General features: G+C 42.0%; 1 protein-coding gene across 2 annotated transcripts; it reads left to right on the top strand.

Annotated features, from left to right (window-relative positions):
- Positions 1-3,845: 3,845 nt before the first annotated feature.
- LOC110529435 (protein FAM177A1) lies at positions 3,846-9,941 on the top strand. Of its 2 annotated transcripts, none has more exons than XM_021611606.2 (5): positions 3,846-4,403; positions 4,723-4,926; positions 5,049-5,115; positions 5,217-5,314; positions 7,735-9,941. In XM_021611606.2, the coding sequence occupies exons 1-5, from the start codon at positions 4,335-4,337 to the stop codon at positions 7,945-7,947; spliced, it is 651 nt and encodes a 216-aa protein (XP_021467281.2). In that variant the 5' UTR covers positions 3,846-4,334; the 3' UTR covers positions 7,948-9,941. The 2 variants fall into 2 exon arrangements, with proteins under 2 accessions (XP_021467281.2, XP_021467282.2); XM_021611607.2 differs by having other exon boundaries at positions 3,847-4,403; positions 4,723-4,920.
- The last annotated feature ends 9,395 nt before the right edge of the window (positions 9,942-19,336 follow it).

Raw genomic sequence — 19,336 nt, 5'->3', positions numbered from 1 at the left:
CGGAATGCTAAAGAACATTAGCCAAATCAACAACTGAAAATCATTTAGCTGATGTCGGCACAGCACATAGAATCGTAATGGGGTTCGGCACAACAGCAGTCCTTGCATAAACTGCATCGTTAACAGGTCTGAGATCTTTAACAAAACGAGAGTCTGGACAAGGCACAATAGCTTCTCTTTCTATATCTGTCTTAGCTACCGAAACATGTGGCACCCTCAACTAAATAAATACAACAAAGCCTGTTCTTTAGTCAATTTCACACTCAGAGCACAAAATTGAGGCCCACTATACATGGGGGCTGCACAGTAAGCTCTTTGGGGTGTCACTGCACAGTAAGCTCTCTTGGGATATGGTCCCTGTCAGCCAATTCTGTTCATATTATACATCTCTTGTCAATGGTGAGACATTTGCGGTGCAATGTAAGCCAGTCTGTAACTGCGAGCAGTTGAGAAAAGGTGTCTATAGGGTCATAATGTGACCCATCAATATCCTGTATGTCCTATGCATAGTACCAATCACATGTAATCCCCAATTTACAGAGAAGATCTCTTCCTGACCAATTTACAGGACAACATGCAGAAGAAATAATTTGACGTTTTATGCATGTGTTATCAACTTTAACAGGTAGGGGCATCGTGAGCAACTCTTTCTTAGTCACTCCCGAGGCTCCCACAGCGGTGACTGATTCATTTGACATGGAAGGTTTGGACATAGATTTAGAATTTATGACAGACATTGCAGCGCCAGTTTCTACTAGAAAATCGATTGACTCCCCATTGACAAAGAGACGAACCATCAGCTCCTCATGGGGGTTTAAAAAATCTTTAATTGCTGTCCAAGAGTGTCAACTGTCTCTTCCTCACGTCAGTCCATATGTGGGTTGTAGAGAGTTGTTTTCAGTGGAGGTCTGGTTTTCCTACCTCACCCTGCTGCCCTCTGTTTGGTAGATTCATTTCGACATGTTCATGCGAAACATCCCTCCTTTCCGCCATTGTAAGAAGCAAAGTTCCTACCCTGTAGTGGTTGTCGTCCAGCCCATCCGTCCGCACTGGCTCCCCCTCCCCTTCTCTACCCCTTCCTCTTCCCCTCTGTCCATCATTTGGAGTAGCTCCCTGAGCCTGCCACTGCTGGCCCCATCAATGATTTTAAAAAAACAGAGTCAATGTGGGCGGTGTACGGAACAGATTTCCACTGCTCATGGGCCGCCTCCTAGGGGTCTGCTGGTACCCCAGTTGTATCAGGTCTTGTTGGGGGTAGAGCTGCGGCTGGGGAGAAGGCTGAGCAAGTTGCTGTCGGACAACCAACTCTGGTGCTAGTGCAGTGGATACAACGGTATAATCGGGGGGTGGAAAGTCATTATCATCATCACCCCTGTTTCTCCTTTTCTTATCTTCCTCCGTCTGTTTCTTTTTCTTACTTTCTTTCACCAATATTCCTTTAACTTTCCTGTCTGACTGTCTTTCGGCTTCCCTTTCCCACTTTCTACACTTACCCCATTCTATTTGACATGTCTGGCCTTCTCTAACTTATTTCTAGATTCTGCTAATAACATTTCACTCAATGCCTTTAAATTGAGAATCTGCTACCTTGTGCCAGAGTGGTACCAGTGGAGATTTTAGCATGTAAATCTTGGTGGGGCAAGGAAAATAAATAATAATAATTGTGATGCATGCCAGCAGAACTGCACAACACAACACTAAACAATACATTAATTGCACTTTAACAGGTGCCCACAAACTGTTAGGGCCTACATAAAGCTGTCCTAACAGCAGTCCCAACATCTTACCACTGCTATATCTGGTGGAGCCTTGTCTGGCAGCGAAACAGTTAATTCAGCCTCATTTACTGCCTTTTCAAAAAACATAGCTGATATGGCTGACTTGCTTAAACAAATGTGGTTTCCAATTGCGATGTACAAATGATGGCATAATGAGACAACAAGAGGATAAGAGGCAATCCGTAATTTCAAGTAAGACATCAATGAGCGAGCTAGGACAGAAGTAGTCTATGTAACTATTTGTTAAGCACCTTTGAAATGTACAGTGACAGAATTCAGAACATGGGCTGTTCTTACAGTGTTCTTCCTGTACACCAAGTCAGAACCGTAGGATAAATAAATGAGGCATATAAGCAGACAATGAAAGCTTTACAAAATTTGATGATTACATTTCTCTAAAACAGGTTATTGGCTACATGTGCACCACCAAGTCAACAGTAAGTGAAATTAAGAGGGGTAAATAGACCAAATTATTAGGGTGAGGCAAATGGGCTACTAACAGCTTACTACACAACATACACGGTATTACTTTCTTAGCTACAGTATATATATCTCCCTGGCATATTACATAATTTCAGCAGCATACAAGACATTTTTGGACTCACCTTGTGGTGCTGTGCTCACTTGAACAGGAAAGTGGAAAGGCGGTCCTTCATGGGAAAATTTTGTCATAAAAGTCTGGCAATCTCTGGATTTATGGTGTTTCCAAGAGAACTGGAAACTCAAAAAAAAAAAAACATGGTTGAATCATGATGACGTCATTGATCTTCAAGTCATAGTTCTAGAAAGAGGCCCAAGTTCCCAACTTACAATTCCGAATCATTTTTTCCGGAATTCCCAGTTGTCTTGAACTCACTGAAGTCAAGCACATATCATGCTTCATTGACAGCAATGTTGAACGTTTATTATTTTAAACTTGGAAAAGAGACACAATCCCAGATTTGGGACCATACAGCCACTCCACTGAATAGCAGGCTAGTGATTGCTTTGTAATGCTTGCAGTTAGCCACTGTCACTGATTCTTTCCAAACCACTCATTGTTGAATTAGCGATTTCCAACTTGTTGTGTAATGTTATTGTCCAATGGCTGATGAGCACCGATACATTTTATCTATCATTTCTCATCATTAATTCTCTTCATATGACAAGGATTAAAAATGATTTTACAGTCCAATCAAAGCTACTGTAGATATAACGTGATTTGACGCTATAAATGAGATTATTTTTTTATTTTTTATTATTCTATGTCATTTTACATTTTATACCCACATGGAAGTTATGCAAATTTCCCATGTAGGTTTACATTTATAGCTGGTTTCCAAATCTTACCAGTACACTGATTAATACATTTTCTTTAAAAAAACTTTTTTTTTACCTGCAGGAATATCTATTTTTTTCTATCTCAGGATTGTGCCCTGGGATCACATAACTCGTAGCCCTGTCATATCCTCCCATGGTCACTTCTCTGCTTCAACAGAGAAACAACCTCTGTCCCTGACCAGGATACTTCTGTTTCAACAAAAATATCCCATTTGGAGATGTCCATGCTCTTACGGGGCTGGGTTACGGGGCTGGCAGGATTCCACAAAGATCCACAGGTCTTGTCAGTGGCTCTTCACTAAGAGGCTAGTACAATCAGTCTTCACAAGCAGTTTTAATTCTCAATGTATCTCAATGGCACAGCACACAGGTGAAAGCACAATTAACTAGTATAAAAAGAGTCACAAGCAAAGTGTACACAATACTACAAAGCATGAATATACATTTAGCAAACCCTTACATTTAACCTGCAAATTAACACAGTATCAAAACACTAGAAGGACCTTACTGGTGGTCTCTAAGACCACACAGCTACCTAACAAATTGAAGTCAAGATTACAGATGGCAAGAAATGCACTGCCATTGTTATGTTCCTAGCCAGTAGGTGGCGACATGCACACTCAATTGTGCGAACGGCAATATATTGTTGAAGAAGAAGGTGATGGCGCATTTAAGCCCTGAACAATGCCTGACAGGCAGCTCTGTATCCCAGGCTGCGCGTCGCCCCCAAGACCACAGCCAATCGCATTCAAGGAACATAGCAGCTAACTTGGCTAATCTTGTGAGCTAGCTAGTTAACTAGGTGGTCTTGCTGTCTATGGTATCTAGGCAGAATCCTGACTTATCAGCCTCTGAAGCTGCTATTGAATCTGATCAATTTCTAAGACTGAAATTGAATCTGATCAGGAATGGAGCTCACTTACTCTGTAAATGTAATCCACAACATATGAACTGTCTCTTATAATTATACACAAATCAGTTATGCAAGCTAACAACCAGTACAGATAACAAGCTAGTATGCTAACAAGACTACATAGCTAACTAGTTAGCTCGTTTGCTTACAAGACTAGCTGAGTTAGCTACAGTGTTACTTGCATGCGATTTGCTGTGTTCTTGGGTGCGGCACGCAGCGTAGGAGAAAGGGCTGCCTGTCGGGCATCGTTCAGGGCTTAAATGTCCACAAGCATGGGTGTGTAGGGCAGACTAAACATCCGAGAATACAAAGAAAGAGGCATCATGGCCGAAATATCTCTGTATCTCACCAACGTGAATGTGTCTTTGGGCCAAACGATGGACGTAGAGAAGGTAGGCTCGGCAGGTCAAGATTATGAAAAGTGTTTATTATCGGTCCTTTATATTTCGGTGTTTTCAGACCAGCTGGCTAGCGTTAGCTAGTTAACGTTACTACAATTCAGTGCATCTATGTTTTCGTGCCTGTCATCGTCTCATGCTGACGCTTAAAACGTAGGCCATACTACGGGTAGGCCTATGTAAAATTCGGACATTGATAAACATAGAAATGGTTGATTATCTAATTGTGTGTAAGCAGCAGCCTGTCATCAACAAGCTGTGTGTGTGTGTGTGTGTGTGTGTGTGTGTGTGTGTGTGTGTGTGTGTGTCCCAGATCCCCAGCACAGGGAAGGACTTTGAGAGTGTCGAGCTGGGAGACCTGGAGAAGGGGGATCAGAAAGAAGAGAAAGCCCCACGAAGGATCATCCATTTCTCTAGCGGAGAAACCATGGAAGAATACAGTACAGACGAGGAGGAGGGGGAGGACAAGGAACCAGAGAAGAAGGACCTACTGTCCCCCCCTTTCGATGCGGTGAGGGTGTGTTAAATAGAAGTGTGCGTGTTTTTAGTTTGTGTATTTTACTGAAATGTGCGATTAACGTCTGTACTTCCTATAATATGTGTTCCAAAACCTGGTAATAACCCACGTTTGTGTGTCAGAACAAGCTGACCTGGGGCCCGTACTTCTGGTTCCATATGTGGAGAGCAGCTACCTCCACTGTTTCAGGTGGGTGCCTGAAATGAGTATTATAAACCTCTAGGGTTGATGGCCTTCTCCTGCTGTACACTACCTTGATACTGCCTTGAATACTAAGCTGTGTATTTCAGCTTGTGACTACCTCGGGGAGAGGATGGCCTCGCTCTTTGGAATCACATCGGCCAAATACCAGTACGCCATCGACGAGTATTACAGGATGAGGAAAGAGGTATGTACACAACAAGCAGATGAGGGCCATCACTAAGAGGGCTTACGTCTTGGAAGGGATGCCTAAAGTGTGTATAATTATAGAAGGGCATAGATGCTTTGCATAAGAGTGTTGTAGTAACAGTAACCTAATCCCCAGGCTCAATTGCTACTGCATATAGAGCCTGGAAACACTGTGCAACAAGTGGGAATTGAAAGGGTGGGAGAGAGAGCCTGCTGCAGGTGTATTAGATGGGACTTTGAAAAATGCAGAAAAAAATGTCAATGAAAATAAATGTTATATCACAGCGACCACATTATTTTTGGGAAGCCAAATTGATTGAGTTCAGGCATATAAAGTTTGTGTAAATTATTTCTAAAATGCATACTATTTCCCAAACTCCCTTCCTTGTTTAGCATAAATCACTTGCACTGCTCGCACTTGGAAATCCAGAGGGGTGTTTTTAAGGGTAATGCTGGATGGTGATAGACTGCGAGCTCGGTCAATTAAAACCAGCGGTTGTGTCTTCCAATCCTGCCATAGACTTCCAGTCAAGTCCCATTCCAAGGCACTTGGAAATCAGACATTTCGACAGAGAGGGCCAGATGGTGGGCGCAATTACAGTAGTCTCATTATTTCTATGAGCACTACAGTAACTTCTATTGAAAAGTTTGTGGTCATACGCACATCCTTAAAAACATAGGTGCTGGGCTAATAAAGAACACTAGTATAGAACAAGAAGGCCCTCACACTGTTAAAGCTCCCAATTCACTGCTTTATTGACTACGTTTCAAACTGAAACAGATCTTGGTCAGGTCAAAAACACTCCAGTATACTACGACAGTGGTGTTCAAAATTGGTGTTGCCACCCGGGGGAATTGCAATGGGTTAAAAAAATATATATACAGTGAGGCAAAAAAGTATTTAGTCAGCCACCAATTGTGCAAGTTCTCCCACTTAAAAAGATGAGAGGCCTGTAATTTTCATCATAGGTACACTTCAACTATGACAGACAAAATTAGGGGAAAAAATCCAGAAAATCACATTGTAGGATTTTTAATGAATTTATTTGCAAATTATGGTGGGAAATAAGTATTTGGTCATAGCCTTATTCTATAATGTATTTAATTGTTTTTTTTTACCTTATCAAACTACACACAATACCCCATATTGACAAAAAAAAACAGAAATATACCATTTTCGTAAGTATTCAGCCCCTTTTCTCAGTACTTTGTTGAAGCACCTTTGGCAGTGATTACAACATCAAGTCTTCTTGAGTATGACGCTACAAGCTTGGCACACCTGTATTTGGAGAGTTTCTCCCATTCTTCTCTGCAGATCCTCTCAAGCTCTATCACGTTGAATGTGGTGCATCGCTGACAGCTATTTCACCGGAGATGTTCTCTCGGGTTCAAGTCCGGGCTCTGGCTGGGCCACTCAAGGACATTCAACGACTTGTCCCAAAGCCAATCCTGCGTTGTCTTGGCTCGGTGCTTAGGGTCGTGAACCTTCACTCCAGTCTGAGGTCCTGAGTGCTCTGGAGCAGGTTTTCATCGAGGATTTCTGTAATTTGCTCTGTTCATCTTTCCCTCGATCCTGACTAGTCTCCCAGTACCTGCTGCTGCAAAACATCCCCACTGCATGATGATGCTGCCACCACCATGCTTCACCGTAGGGATGGTGCCAGATTTCCTCTTGGCATTGAGGCCAAAGAGTTCAATCTTGGTTTCATCAGACAAGATAATCATGGTCTGAGAGTCCTTTACGTGCCTTTTGGCAACCTCCAAGCGGGCTGTCATGTGCCTGTTACTGAGGATTGGCTTCCGTCTGGCCACTCTACCATAAAGGCCTGATTGGTGGAGTGCTACAGATATGGTTGTCCTTCTGGAAGGTTCTCCCATCTCGACAGAGAAACTCTGGAGCTCTGTCAGAGTGACCATCGGGTTCTTGGTCACCTCCCTGACCAAGGCCCTTCTCCCCCGATTGCTCAGTTTGGCCGTGTGGCCAGCTATAGGAAGAGTCTTGGTGGTTATAAACTTCTTCCATTTAAGAATGCAGGAGGCCACTGTGTTGTTGGGGACTTTCAATGCTGCAGACATGTTTTGGTAACCTTCCCCAGATCTGTTCCTCGACACAATTGTCTCGGCGCTCTACAGACAATTCCTTTGAAAATAAATGAGGGTCCCCGCTGAAAAAGTTTGAATACCACTGCTCTGCGAGTATTACAGGATGAGGTAAGAGGTAGGCCTCTATACAGTTGTTTAAATCAGTATGAAATTACTAGTCTCACGTTGATCACACCACATCTGGCTGGGGTTTCGGTTATGAGATCACTAAGACGGAGCCACATTCACTTGAAATGGATGCCTAAAGGGCATTGATGGTTCACATGTTTGTGTTTATGTGCGTTCCATTAACAACTTCTTGTCTTTTCTTCGCAGAAGGAGGAGGAAGATGAGGACAACCGGTTATCAGAGGAGGCGGAGCAATACTTTGTTGAGAATCAGGATGAGGAGATCCATGGACCAATGACGGATCAGCCAGAGGGAACCGCTACCACCCCCCATTCCACAGACACCTATCAGGTTGAGAAAGAGGCCAAGGCCACGCCTACTGCCATCAGGGTCCCAGCCATTGTCACGACAACAACCTAACTAACTTCTGGAGAGATGATTATGTTTTTTCCATGTTTGTTTTGTTTTAATTTGTCAAGGAGGCGGAGGCGCTCTGGGGTCTGTCTCTCTGATAGTGCTGAACGATTAACTGAAATTTTGTGTGCACATTGCACAGTTTCTCTAGAGATAAATCAGATCCAGACTGAACTGTGCGATGTAGTACGGCGTTGTAGTTTCCAACAGGCCAATATTCTACATAGTTTAGCGTGTAAAATGTGGTAATTAACTATAATACCCATAATCCATTGCGCATGTACTTGTCCAGTCTGTTTCTTTTACTGCTTCTACGGAAGAGAGAAGAATGCGAGATTGTGAGGTGATCTAGAGAGCAGCTGTTGCTTTGCGGGGTATCTACTTGAAAATACATGATCTAAGTGATTGATATTGGTAGGAATCACTTGGTATTCAGCCGTCAAAAGTATGCCTTATTTACATTTTAAGAACTACATTATTAAATAGGGATTTTGTCAAGCAGCAGCTCTATAGATATGACTTGGAATTGAATATAAATTAATCAAATAAAACAAATGTAATATACACAACTGAAATATTTGATTAAAGTCACGTGAATTAAATGATGGTTAATAAGTGATGGGCCGTCACTACCATCATGGGACTTTTATTAATAGTTGTATTCTGTGGTACAGCATTCAACCCACATAATGCATATTGCATTTAATGTTTGCAAAAATTATTGAAACTGAAATTGAAAACCATAATTATTTTTTAACGATCGAACCGAAACAGAACCGACCTCAAAAAACACTAATCGCTCAGCACTACTCTCTGAGCTCCCATTTGGTTGTGGATATGAAGGAGCCATCTATAAACCTGGGAGTCAGACCTGCTACTGCTTTAGCCCACGCCTCTGTCATGTCATTAATACCAGACTACAAAGAATTATGACAACAAACCGTGAAGGACGATGACAGAGTAGTGACAAAGAAGTTAGTCGGTTGAAGCAGAAGCTGATCCGACTACCAGGGCTAGCCTTCAGTGATCCGACTACCAGGGCTAGCCTTCAGTGATCCGACTACCAGGCCTAGCCTTCAGTGATCCGACTACCAGGCCTAGCCTTCAGTGATCCGACTACCAGGGCTATCCTTCAGTGATCCGACTACCAGGGCTAGCCTTCAGTGATCCGACTACCAGGCCTAGCCTTCAGTGATCCGACTACCAGGCCTAGCCTTCAGTGATCCGACTACCAGGCCTAGCCTTCAGTGATCCGACTACCAGGCCTAGCCTTCAGTGATCCGACTACCAGGGCTAGCATTCAGTGATCCGACTACCAGGGCTAGCCTTCAGTGATCCGACTACCAGGGCTAGCCTTCAGTGGGCAGTGCCACTGTCCTTTCTGTAGTCCTATAGTACAGGCACAGTGTGGTACGGTAGTAGTACTGTGTCGTTTAACTATGTGTCTCCAGTGGCCTTACCCCCAACTGGAGGCTGGTCCTAACATTCCAACCTCGTGTCTATCTATCTGGTGCCTCTGAAGGGCTGTGTTTTTTTTACCTAAACCACAGAGCCAAGTAGTAGCCTAAACCTTAATGCACTCGAACACAGGAAGCCTTCCTCCTTTATACACTACTACTAGCATGCCACTCACTTTGTTTTAATTTAGACAACATTTGTTGAAATACTTTGTTGAGCACTGACCTAAACATGGTGTGTTGTTCCCCTGTGTAGCATTACTGGCTTGTGGTCACTTGGTGACTTGTAATTTGGAACGTCTTTTCAGGCTGTTGGTGTAGCTGAGATTTTGTAAAGGCAGTATAATCTGTCATATTTGTTTTTACTAGTCCATTGGCCTAATGCACAGTTGCCCTTGTTGTAAAGGAACTTTATGTTAAACTTTTATTTTGATATTCACATATTTATTATTATTTTTGTATTTTCTGAGCACTTTTTTACAACGTACTTTATGTAACAACACCTTGATAAACTGTTAATAAATATACTTAACTATGCTTTAACTACAGTATTTGCTCATCTGTCTGTCATGTTGGCCAGTCAGCTAGGATCTGTGGTGGATTCTCTCTGGCTCATGTGGTGGTACTGTGTCAGTGAGTGACACGTGATTGTCTTTATTGGTTAACAAAGACTTCTGTATCCTTTTCTGGAACTGCTTGTGGTGACATTCTGTTGGCTAACCTCCCAATGCAGCCAATCCCAGGTCAGGTCAGTGTGTGGGCTTCTCTCTCCAGTCCAGAATGACCTACAGCTATGACCTCTCTGTCAACATTAAGAGATAGCTAGAAACCCATACACCGTGACCTGCTGATCTCCATTCACATATAGTGTCTCATAGGAGAATATAGGAGTGATTTCTCTATGGATCATAATAGCCAAAAGTAACTGTATATTTAATTTATACACCATATTGGCAATTCACCCGTTTTAGGCTAAGCTTATTCATACTTTATGGCACTGTAGTTCTGGGTGGTTGTACCATGGTGAGACAGACAGTTCAGCGTTGCGTAGCGTATGGGGGTCTGTGCCATGAAAGCATCCAGCCAAACTACACAAGGACAGCCTTATACTGCAAACAAACCCTCAGTCATCCCACTGTCCAGTCAGCACGGCCGGACACAGTGACACTCACCGACAGTTCACTACGGCAACAAAATAAGCTATAGACAGACAGAGTGGCACTCATACACCAGACTGAGACTGGCAGTGGATCATGATGTATTTTTTTGGTTTAGATGATATGTTAGAGTAACAGCTCTGTAACTATTGGGTGACCAACTCGAGACGCTACACTGTCATTCCAATAGATTCTAGAAATTCTAATCTACAGTGACCAAAGACTAGCAATACACAAATATTCCACTAGAGGGTGGTATTGTATAATTATAAAGGAGGCTGAGGGGTTACTGTGAGACAAAGAATAGAGCTCGCCATCTTGTAGTTCTAAAAAACAGAAATGAGTTACCTCTGGTTCGTTCAGCCATTGCTATGGGGGTAATGAATGGGGTTTTGGGATAAATGCCAATAATAAGGTCTGAGGTTGACACGGGTTTAGGATAATATCAGTCAGTTAACATGACCTCTATGAATTATGAAGCCTTTATGTGCTTGTTTTGATTACACAAATACTTCACAATTCACAAAAAGTGATAGCTGAGGAAGATTATCTCATAGAACAATACGTATAAAATATTCTAAGCCTGTTGGAAGTCTTTTGGCAGTTGGAAGTCTGTGTGAGAAGAGAAGAGAAGATCCTCTTATTCCCTGGCCTGAGCTTGGCAGACATTGATAAACACCGCAGTCATCTGGGACAGTGTGTGTGATAATGTGTGTGATTAAGGAGGGAAAATCCAGATTAACGCCACAATGCCATTTCTTGTGTGTGTACGTGTGTGTTTGCATGCATGCGTCAAATATTTGCTTATACTTTATATCTCAAATATTTACATATATCTCAGTCTGGGAACAACACGTGCATCTTCCTCATTTCAAATCAAATCAAATTTTATTTGTCACATACACATGGTTAGCAGATGTTAGTGCGAGTGTAGCGAAATGCTGCTGACATTTCCCTCATCCAGCCATTGTACCTTAGCCTGGTCCCACTGTATGGCATGACATCTCCAGTATAAAGGAGTTGGCTGCAGCACATAGAGTAGTATAGGACCAGACGAATGGTACCTGGCTGGTTAAGTCTGTCAGACAAGGCCTGACGACTTTGCTAAAGCGGAAACACACAGTCGTCTAGGTTCTAGCTCTCATAGCTGATATAACTACATCCTCTAGTTCCAGATGGCACAGTAATCACTAGAGCAGACTCTTTAATAGGAGGGCATAGCAGAGTTGAACAGCTACCTGCTTAGCCAACCAGCCCAGCCAGACGCCCACTGAGTTGAGAGATGAGAATAGCAGCAGCCATCCCCCTCTCTGCCTCCTCCACAGTGGGGCTCTGCTGCGGTCAGCCAAGCCTCTTATTTAGGCCCTACTGTCAGTCAGAGGAGAAGGGGATTTCCACACCACTCAGTCGTGTGTGTGTGTGTGTGTGTGCATGTCTGTCTGTCTGTCTGTGTGTGTGTATGTGTGTGAATGCTTCCTTATAAGGTTACTAACAGCCTGACTAAAATCGTGGTCTCCTCTTCTTCCCTGTCTCTCCTGGGGCAAAACAACATAGAATAAGAATACTACAAACCTGGAATGCATGGCATGGAAGTCTTGGAGCTGAGGAACACCCTTCAAGAACATTTTAACACATTCCTACAGACCAAATGGAGGAAAGGGACAACATGCATGTTAGTTGGTATTGCGCAGTTTCATGCAAAGTGTTATTGTGTCTAACTTCTCAACTTTGCATGTTACATTCTAGTCATAATCTGAAGTTTATTGCTTTGAATTGTATACTTTGCATACTGCTAGGTGAATACTGGTATTTTAGTAACATGAGGCACATTCCATAAAACAGCATGAAGTAGCAACCTAAACAGCATGGTGGTATTTCTTTAATAGTTCTTATAACTTCTAACGATTTTTAATGGCATCAAAGGCTAAATGAAATGGGGATCATTTTAGATCCTTAATGAGTACCATATAGGCTGTTTTTTTGTTGTAATGTGATCAGGCTGTTTTGTAATAGGTCAATGTTGCTTGTCTGGTCAGACTTGCTAAGTGCGTTCTTCAGTAGCGTTAATGGCACAATCTGTACTAGTGCACTTCACACACACAACCCTGGTCTGGAAAGTCCCAGACACCACTGATCTGCACGGCCTCCTTTCTGCACAGCCTACACACAGCAGCAAGGCTGCTAACATACAGTAGGTGCCACCATAGCTGACACATAATATGCAACCATGCATTCACAAACTATACTGACCTGCAGCTGCTGACATATTCATGGGCCAAATGTCCATTAAACCAGAAACCAATTATAAAGCCCTGGCTAACACTGTTTCTCATCAGACATGGCAGAGAAATTCTAAGTGTGTGCCCTATTCCCTATATAGTGCACTAATTTTGACCAGAGCCCTATGGGTGTCATGAATAGGGTACCATTTGGGATGCACACTCTGCAGTGTGTAATGAGAAACACTACTTCACTAATTCACAGAGCGAGGTGCCAAATGACCATTGACCTCTAGTAGGACTTTTACTTCCTGATTTGGCCACCGTAGATCTCTCTGAAATCCCCCAGACTTTCCCTCCACCACCTTTCATCCTTTATACCAGCTTGCAGCAGATAATGTGCTTCACAGACTGAGACTGAGACTGACTCCCATGCATCTGCCAATTGCTCTGAGTCTGCAATTGGTGGCCTGGCTAGAAGTAGGGCTTGAGCTGGTGCTAGCTCTGCCTCTGTCTGTGTGTAGTAGGATTGGCCTAGGGCTGGTACTGGCTCTGTTTATGTCCAGCTAAAGTGATTTTCCAGATTCAGAGCAGGGCAGAGCGGAGGCCAATAGCACTACTATACCGTGGAGAAGGATGGGGGTTCTGGGTAGTTCTGGGCCAGCTGTATGTAGTACAAATAGACCAGATGCACATCTGTGATAGTTTGAAGTTGAACAGGGGGAATTCCTCTCTGTGCCGCCACACGTTGTTTAGTATAATGATTCCCTGAAGAAGTCAGAACAAAGGGAGGTGCTCGCTTTCCTCCGTTAATCATTCATCTCCCCATCCTTCCCCCAATTCTATGCATCTATCCTCACTTCCTCACAGACAGACAGTGAGACAGACAAACAGATGGACAGACGGAGGCGCGGGACCAATGCCTTTGTGTTGGGAGGTTGAAAGAGCCAGATATAAAAGCACCAGTCAAGGTAAATATACTGCATCTGAGGGAGAAACAAGCTCTGTCTTCAGCTCAGAAGTATAAAGTGCAATACCCTAAGGTCTTACGCCTCACCACGTGTCCTCTCCTCACTCTGGTTAGGGAAGAATGAAAATAATCTCACCGCAGAGCCTCGCTGCATGCAGCTACAAACACAGCCACTCAAAGCCTTAACTCGCCATGAAAATCCAGTACAAAAAATGTGAATAACAGTTTAGACTTTAATGAGTGTGGCTAGCAGATAATTATACCCACCTGCGCTAAAAATATGTATGGTTTTACCGCCCCATGTTTCGTGGGTTGTTGTAAAGCACAACAAAAGCAGGGAATTTCCTCCTGTCCCACTCAGGAGGTTTGTAGTCCTTTTCACCATCCTTTTGCCCTGGACAAGATGTTCCGATTGTCCAACTCTCAAATGCACTTCAATGACACGGTCTGGCTCTACAAAGAAAAGTGTTCCTCTCCTCACATTCTTCTATATATATATATCTATATCTGTTGGTCTTGTGTTCTGTTGATCTCTGCAATAATTCTAATCAACTGAGGAAAAAACCCTGGCCACCAGACTTAAGAAACTAAGATAATTAAGAAATTGAAGGTAAATAGTTAGGGTGAATGAAGCCTTCCTTGCCAGGCTCATGGTGATACCATAGTAGTGTAGGTCTACCGTCATGGTGAAGACACGTGGTTTGGATTGCGGTTAGGGAATGGTGAGATTTGGGTGTTGTGAAAATGTTGGACCAGGAAGTACTCCAAGCCTTGGTTGTGGGTGGGAGGGAGAGCTACAGTATGTCCCTCACTATATTTTTATTATTTATTTATTTAACTAGGAAAGTCAGTTAAGAACAAATGATTATTTACAATGCCGGCCTAGGAACAGTGGGTTGTTCCTGCCTTGTTCAGGGGCAAAATGACAGATTTTGTCAGCTTGGGGATTTGCTCTAGCAACCTTTCGGTTACCGGCCCAATGCTCTAACTACTAGGCTACCTGCCACCCCATGGTCATATGGGTGAGGTCAGGGAGTTGTGGGTGGGAGGGAGAGCTACAGTGCCTTCAGAAAGTACTCACACCCCTTGACTTTTTCCACATTTTGTTGAGTTACATTCTGAATAAAAATGTATTAAATGTATATGTGTTGGGGTCACTGGCCTACACACAATACCCCATAATGTCAAAGTGGAATTCTGTTTATCAAAAATTTTATAAAAAATTAAAAGCTGAAATATCATGAGTCAATAAGTATTAAATCCCTTTGTTATGGCAACCTACATGAGTTAAGGAGTAAAGATTTTGCTTAACAAGTCACATAATAAGTTGCATGGACTCCCTCTGTATGCTATAATAGTGTTTAACATTGTTTTTTAATGACTACCTCATCTGTTCCCCACACATCTGTAAGGTTCCTCAGTTGAGCAGTGAATTTCAAACACAGATTAAAACACAAAGACCAGGGAGCTTTTCAAATGCCTCGCAAAGAAGGTCACCTATTGGTAGACAGGTAAAAAAAATAAAAAAGCAGACATTGAATATGCCTTTGAGCATGGAGACTACAAACACACAGGCGTTCTTCCTAACTCAGTTGCCAGAAAGGAAGGAAATCACTCAGAGATTTCACCATGAGACCAATGGTGAATTTTAAACAGTTACATAGGTTTATTTTTTATTTATTTTTTATTTATCCATTATTTTACAAGGTAAGTTGACTGAGAACACGTTCTCATTTGCAGCAACGACCTGAGGAATAGTTACAGGGGAGAGGAGGGGGATGAATGATGGCTGTGATAGGAGAAAACTGAGGATGGATTAACAACATTGCAGTAACCCCACAATACTAACCTAACTGACATAGTGAAAAGAAGAAAGCCTGTGCAGAATAAAAGTATTCCAAAACATGCATCCTGTTTGCAATGAGGCAGTAAAGTAATAAAAAAAATTGAAAATCTAAGCAATTAACTTTTTGTCCTGTCTTGTGTTTGAGGCAAATCCAATACAACACATTACTGAGTACCACTTTCCAAGTATATGTATAGTGAGTCAATAACATCATGTTATGTGTATGCTTGTAATTGTTAAGGACTGGGGAGTTTTTCAGGATACAAATAATAAACAGAATGGAGCTTAGCACAGGAAAAATTCTAAAGGAAAACCTAGTTCAGTCTGCTTTCAACCAGACACTGGGAGATGAATTCACCTTTCAGCAGTAAAATAACCTAAAACAAAAGGCCAAATCTACAACATTCTCATTTGACCTTTATTTAACTAGGCAAGTCAGTTAAGAACAAATTCTTATTTTTAATGACTGCCTAGGAACAGTGGGTTAATTGCCTTGTTCAGGGGCAGAATGACAGATTTTTACCTTGTCAGCTCAGGGATTTAATCTTGCAACCTTTCAGTTACTAGTCCAACACTCTAACCACTAGGCTACCTGCCGCCCCAATGTTAGAAACCTATCCAGAAAGACTCACAGCTGTAATCGCTGCCAAAGGTGATTCTAACATGTATCGACTCGACATGTGAATACTTACAGTACCAGTCAAAGGTTTGGACACACCTACTAATTCAAGGGTTTTTCTTTATTTTTTTACTATTTTCTACATCATAGAATAATAGTGAAGACATCAACACTATGAAATAACACATATGGAATCATGTAGTAACCAGAAAAGTGTTAAACAAATCAAAATATATTTTATATTTGAGATTCTTCAAATAGCCACCCTTTGCCTTGATGACAGCTTTGCATACTCTTGGCATTCTCTCAACCACCTTCATGAGGTGGAATGCATTTCAATTAACAGGTGTGCCTTGTTAATTTGTGGAATTTCTTTCCTTCTTAATGCTTTTGAGCCATTCGATTATTTTGTGACAAGATAGGGGTGGTATACAGAAGATAGCCCTATTTAGTAAAAGAGCAAGTCCATATTATTGAAAGCAAAGAGAAACAACAGTCCATCATTACTTTAAGACATGAAGGTCAGTCAATCTGGAATCTTTCAAGTACTTTGAAAGTTTCTTCAAGTGCAGTCACAAAAATAATCAAGCACTATGATGAAATTGGCTCTCATGAGGACCGCCACAAGAAAGGAAGACACAGAGTTACCTCTGCTGAAGAGGATAAGTTCATTAGAGTTAACAGCCTCAGAAATTTCAGCCCAAATAAATGCTTCACAGAGTTCAAGTAACAGACACATCTCAACATCAACTGTTCAGAGGAGACTGCGTGAATCCGGCCTTCATGGTCAAATTGCTGCAAAGAAACCACTACTGAAAGACACCAATAAGAATAAGAGACTTGCTTGGGCAAAGAAACATGAGCAATGGACATTAGACCGGTAGAAATCTGTTCTTTGGTCTGATGAGTAAAATTTGCGATTTTTGGTTCCAACCGCCGTGTCTTTGTTGAGACGCCAAGTAGGTGATCTCTGCATGTGTGGTTCCCACCATGAAGCATGGAGGAGGTGTGATGGTGTGGGGGTGCTTTGCTGGTGACACTGTCGGTTATTTATTTAGAATTCAAGGCACACTTAACCAGCATGGCTACCACAGCATTCTGCAGTGATACGCCATCCCATCTGGTTTGCCCTTAGTGGGACTATCATTTGATTTTCAACACGACAATGACCTAACACACCTTCAGGCTGTGTAAGGGCTATTTTACCAAGAGGGAGAGTGATGGAGTGCTGCTTCAGATGACCTGGCCTCCACAATCACCCGACCTCAGCCTAATTCAGATGGTTTGGAATGAGTTGGACCGCAGAGTGAAGAAAAAGCAGCCAACAAGGGCTCAGCATATGTGGGAACTATTTTAAGACTGATGGAAAAGCATTACAGGTGAAGCTGATTCACAGAATGCCAAGAGTGTGCAATGCAGTCGTCAAGGCAAAGGGTGGATACTTTGAAGAATCTCAAATATAAAATATATTTTAAGTTTAACACTTTTTTGGTTACTACATGATTCCATATGTGTTATTTCATAGTTTTGATGTATTCACTATTATTTTACAATGTAGAAAATAATTTTTAAAAATAAAGAAAAACCCTTGAATGAGTAGGTGTATCCAAACTTTTGACTGGTACTGTATGTAAATGAGATATTTCCGTATTTAATTTTCACTAAATTTGCAAACATTTCTAAAAACATGTTTTCACTTTCTCATTATGGGGTATTGTGTGTAGATGGGTGAGAGAGAGAAAACATTTGATTCCATTTTGAATTCATGTTGTAACACAACAAAATGTAGAATAAGTCGAGGGATACGAATACTTTCTGAAGGCACTGTATGTCCCACACTACATGGCCTTATGGGAGGAAACAACACTGGGTTATTTTGGGGTATTTAGAAAACACAGCACTCACACACATGCACACACACACACACACACACACACACACACACACACACACACACACACACATACTATGGCCTAGGCCTCTACTCTACTATCGCAACCACACCCATGAACGATCAAGAGGATGTTTTACTACCGTTTTACTGTAGCAATTACATAAGTTGTTCTCACAAAGGAACAAACTCCCTCCCTTTAAAACAAAAGAATACACATGGGCAATTTTGTCTTTTGAGTAAAAGCCAACGTAATTATTGAGATCCTTGATTTGTCCCAAGTGGAAACTTAGGTAATTTAACACAGTAGAAATTAACAGGGGTCAGAATCATATGCCCAATGTTAGATTTATATACAGTCTACAGTGCATTTGGAAAGTATTCAGACCCCTGCCCTGTGCAAAGCTGTTATCAAGCCATAGGGTGGCTACTTGAAAAAATCCAATATATTTTGATTTGTTTAACACTTTCCTGGTTACTACATGAACCATATGTGTTATTTCATAGTTTTGATGTCTTCAGTATGTGTGTCAAAACTTTTGACTGGTACTGTATGTAAATGTGATATTGCAGTTTTTTTTATACATTTGCAAAAATTATAAAAACAGTTGTTGCTTTTTCATTATGAGGTATTGTGTGTTGATTGATGAGGGGGGAAAAACAATTTAATAAATTTTAGAATTAGGCTGTAACATAAGAAAATGTGGAAAAAAACAAGGGGTCTGAATAATTTCTGAATGCAATGTATGTGTTATACAGTGTGTGTATACAGTGTGTGTGTGTGTGTGTGTGTGTGTGTGTGTGTGTGTGTGTGTGTGTGTGTGTGTGTCACACCCTGATCTGTTTCACCTGTCTTGTGATTGTCTCCACCCCCTCCAGGTGTCACTTATTATCCCCGGTGTATATATCCCTGTGTTTCCTGTCTCTCTATGCCAGTTTTTCTTGTATGCTTTTCAAGTCAACCAGCGGTTTTCCAGTACGCCTGCTTCTATTCTTTGGCTAGTCCTCCTGGTTTTTGACCCTTGCCTGTTTTCTGGACTCTGTACCCGCCTGCTTGACCATTCTGCCTGCCCTGACCTCGAGCCTGCCTGCAGCTCTGTACCTCCTAGACTCTGAACTGGTTTTTGACCTTTTGCCTGTCCACAACCATTCACTTGCCTTCCCATTTTGGATTGTTTAATAAATATCAAGACTCAAACCATCTGCCTCCCGTGTATGCATCTGGGTCTCGCCTTG

Source organism: Oncorhynchus mykiss, chromosome 8 (assembly GCF_013265735.2).
Source record: "Oncorhynchus mykiss isolate Arlee chromosome 8, USDA_OmykA_1.1, whole genome shotgun sequence".
Classification (NCBI taxonomy): Eukaryota; Metazoa; Chordata; class Actinopteri; order Salmoniformes; family Salmonidae; genus Oncorhynchus; species Oncorhynchus mykiss.
The sequence above is the reverse complement of the archived record's forward strand: the minus strand, read 5'-3'. Positions and strand labels throughout refer to the sequence as shown.

Coding starts and splice junctions, on each gene's coding strand:
- LOC110529435 (XM_021611606.2), top strand. CDS start 4,335: ATGGCCGAAATATCTCTGTATCTCACCAACGTGAATGTGTCTTTGGGC. Junction 5,116..5,216: donor AGCTACCTCCACTGTTTCAG/GTGGGTGCCTGA, acceptor TGTGTATTTCAG/CTTGTGACTACCTCGGGGAG. Junction 5,315..7,734: donor ATTACAGGATGAGGAAAGAG/GTATGTACACAA, acceptor TTTTCTTCGCAG/AAGGAGGAGGAAGATGAGGA.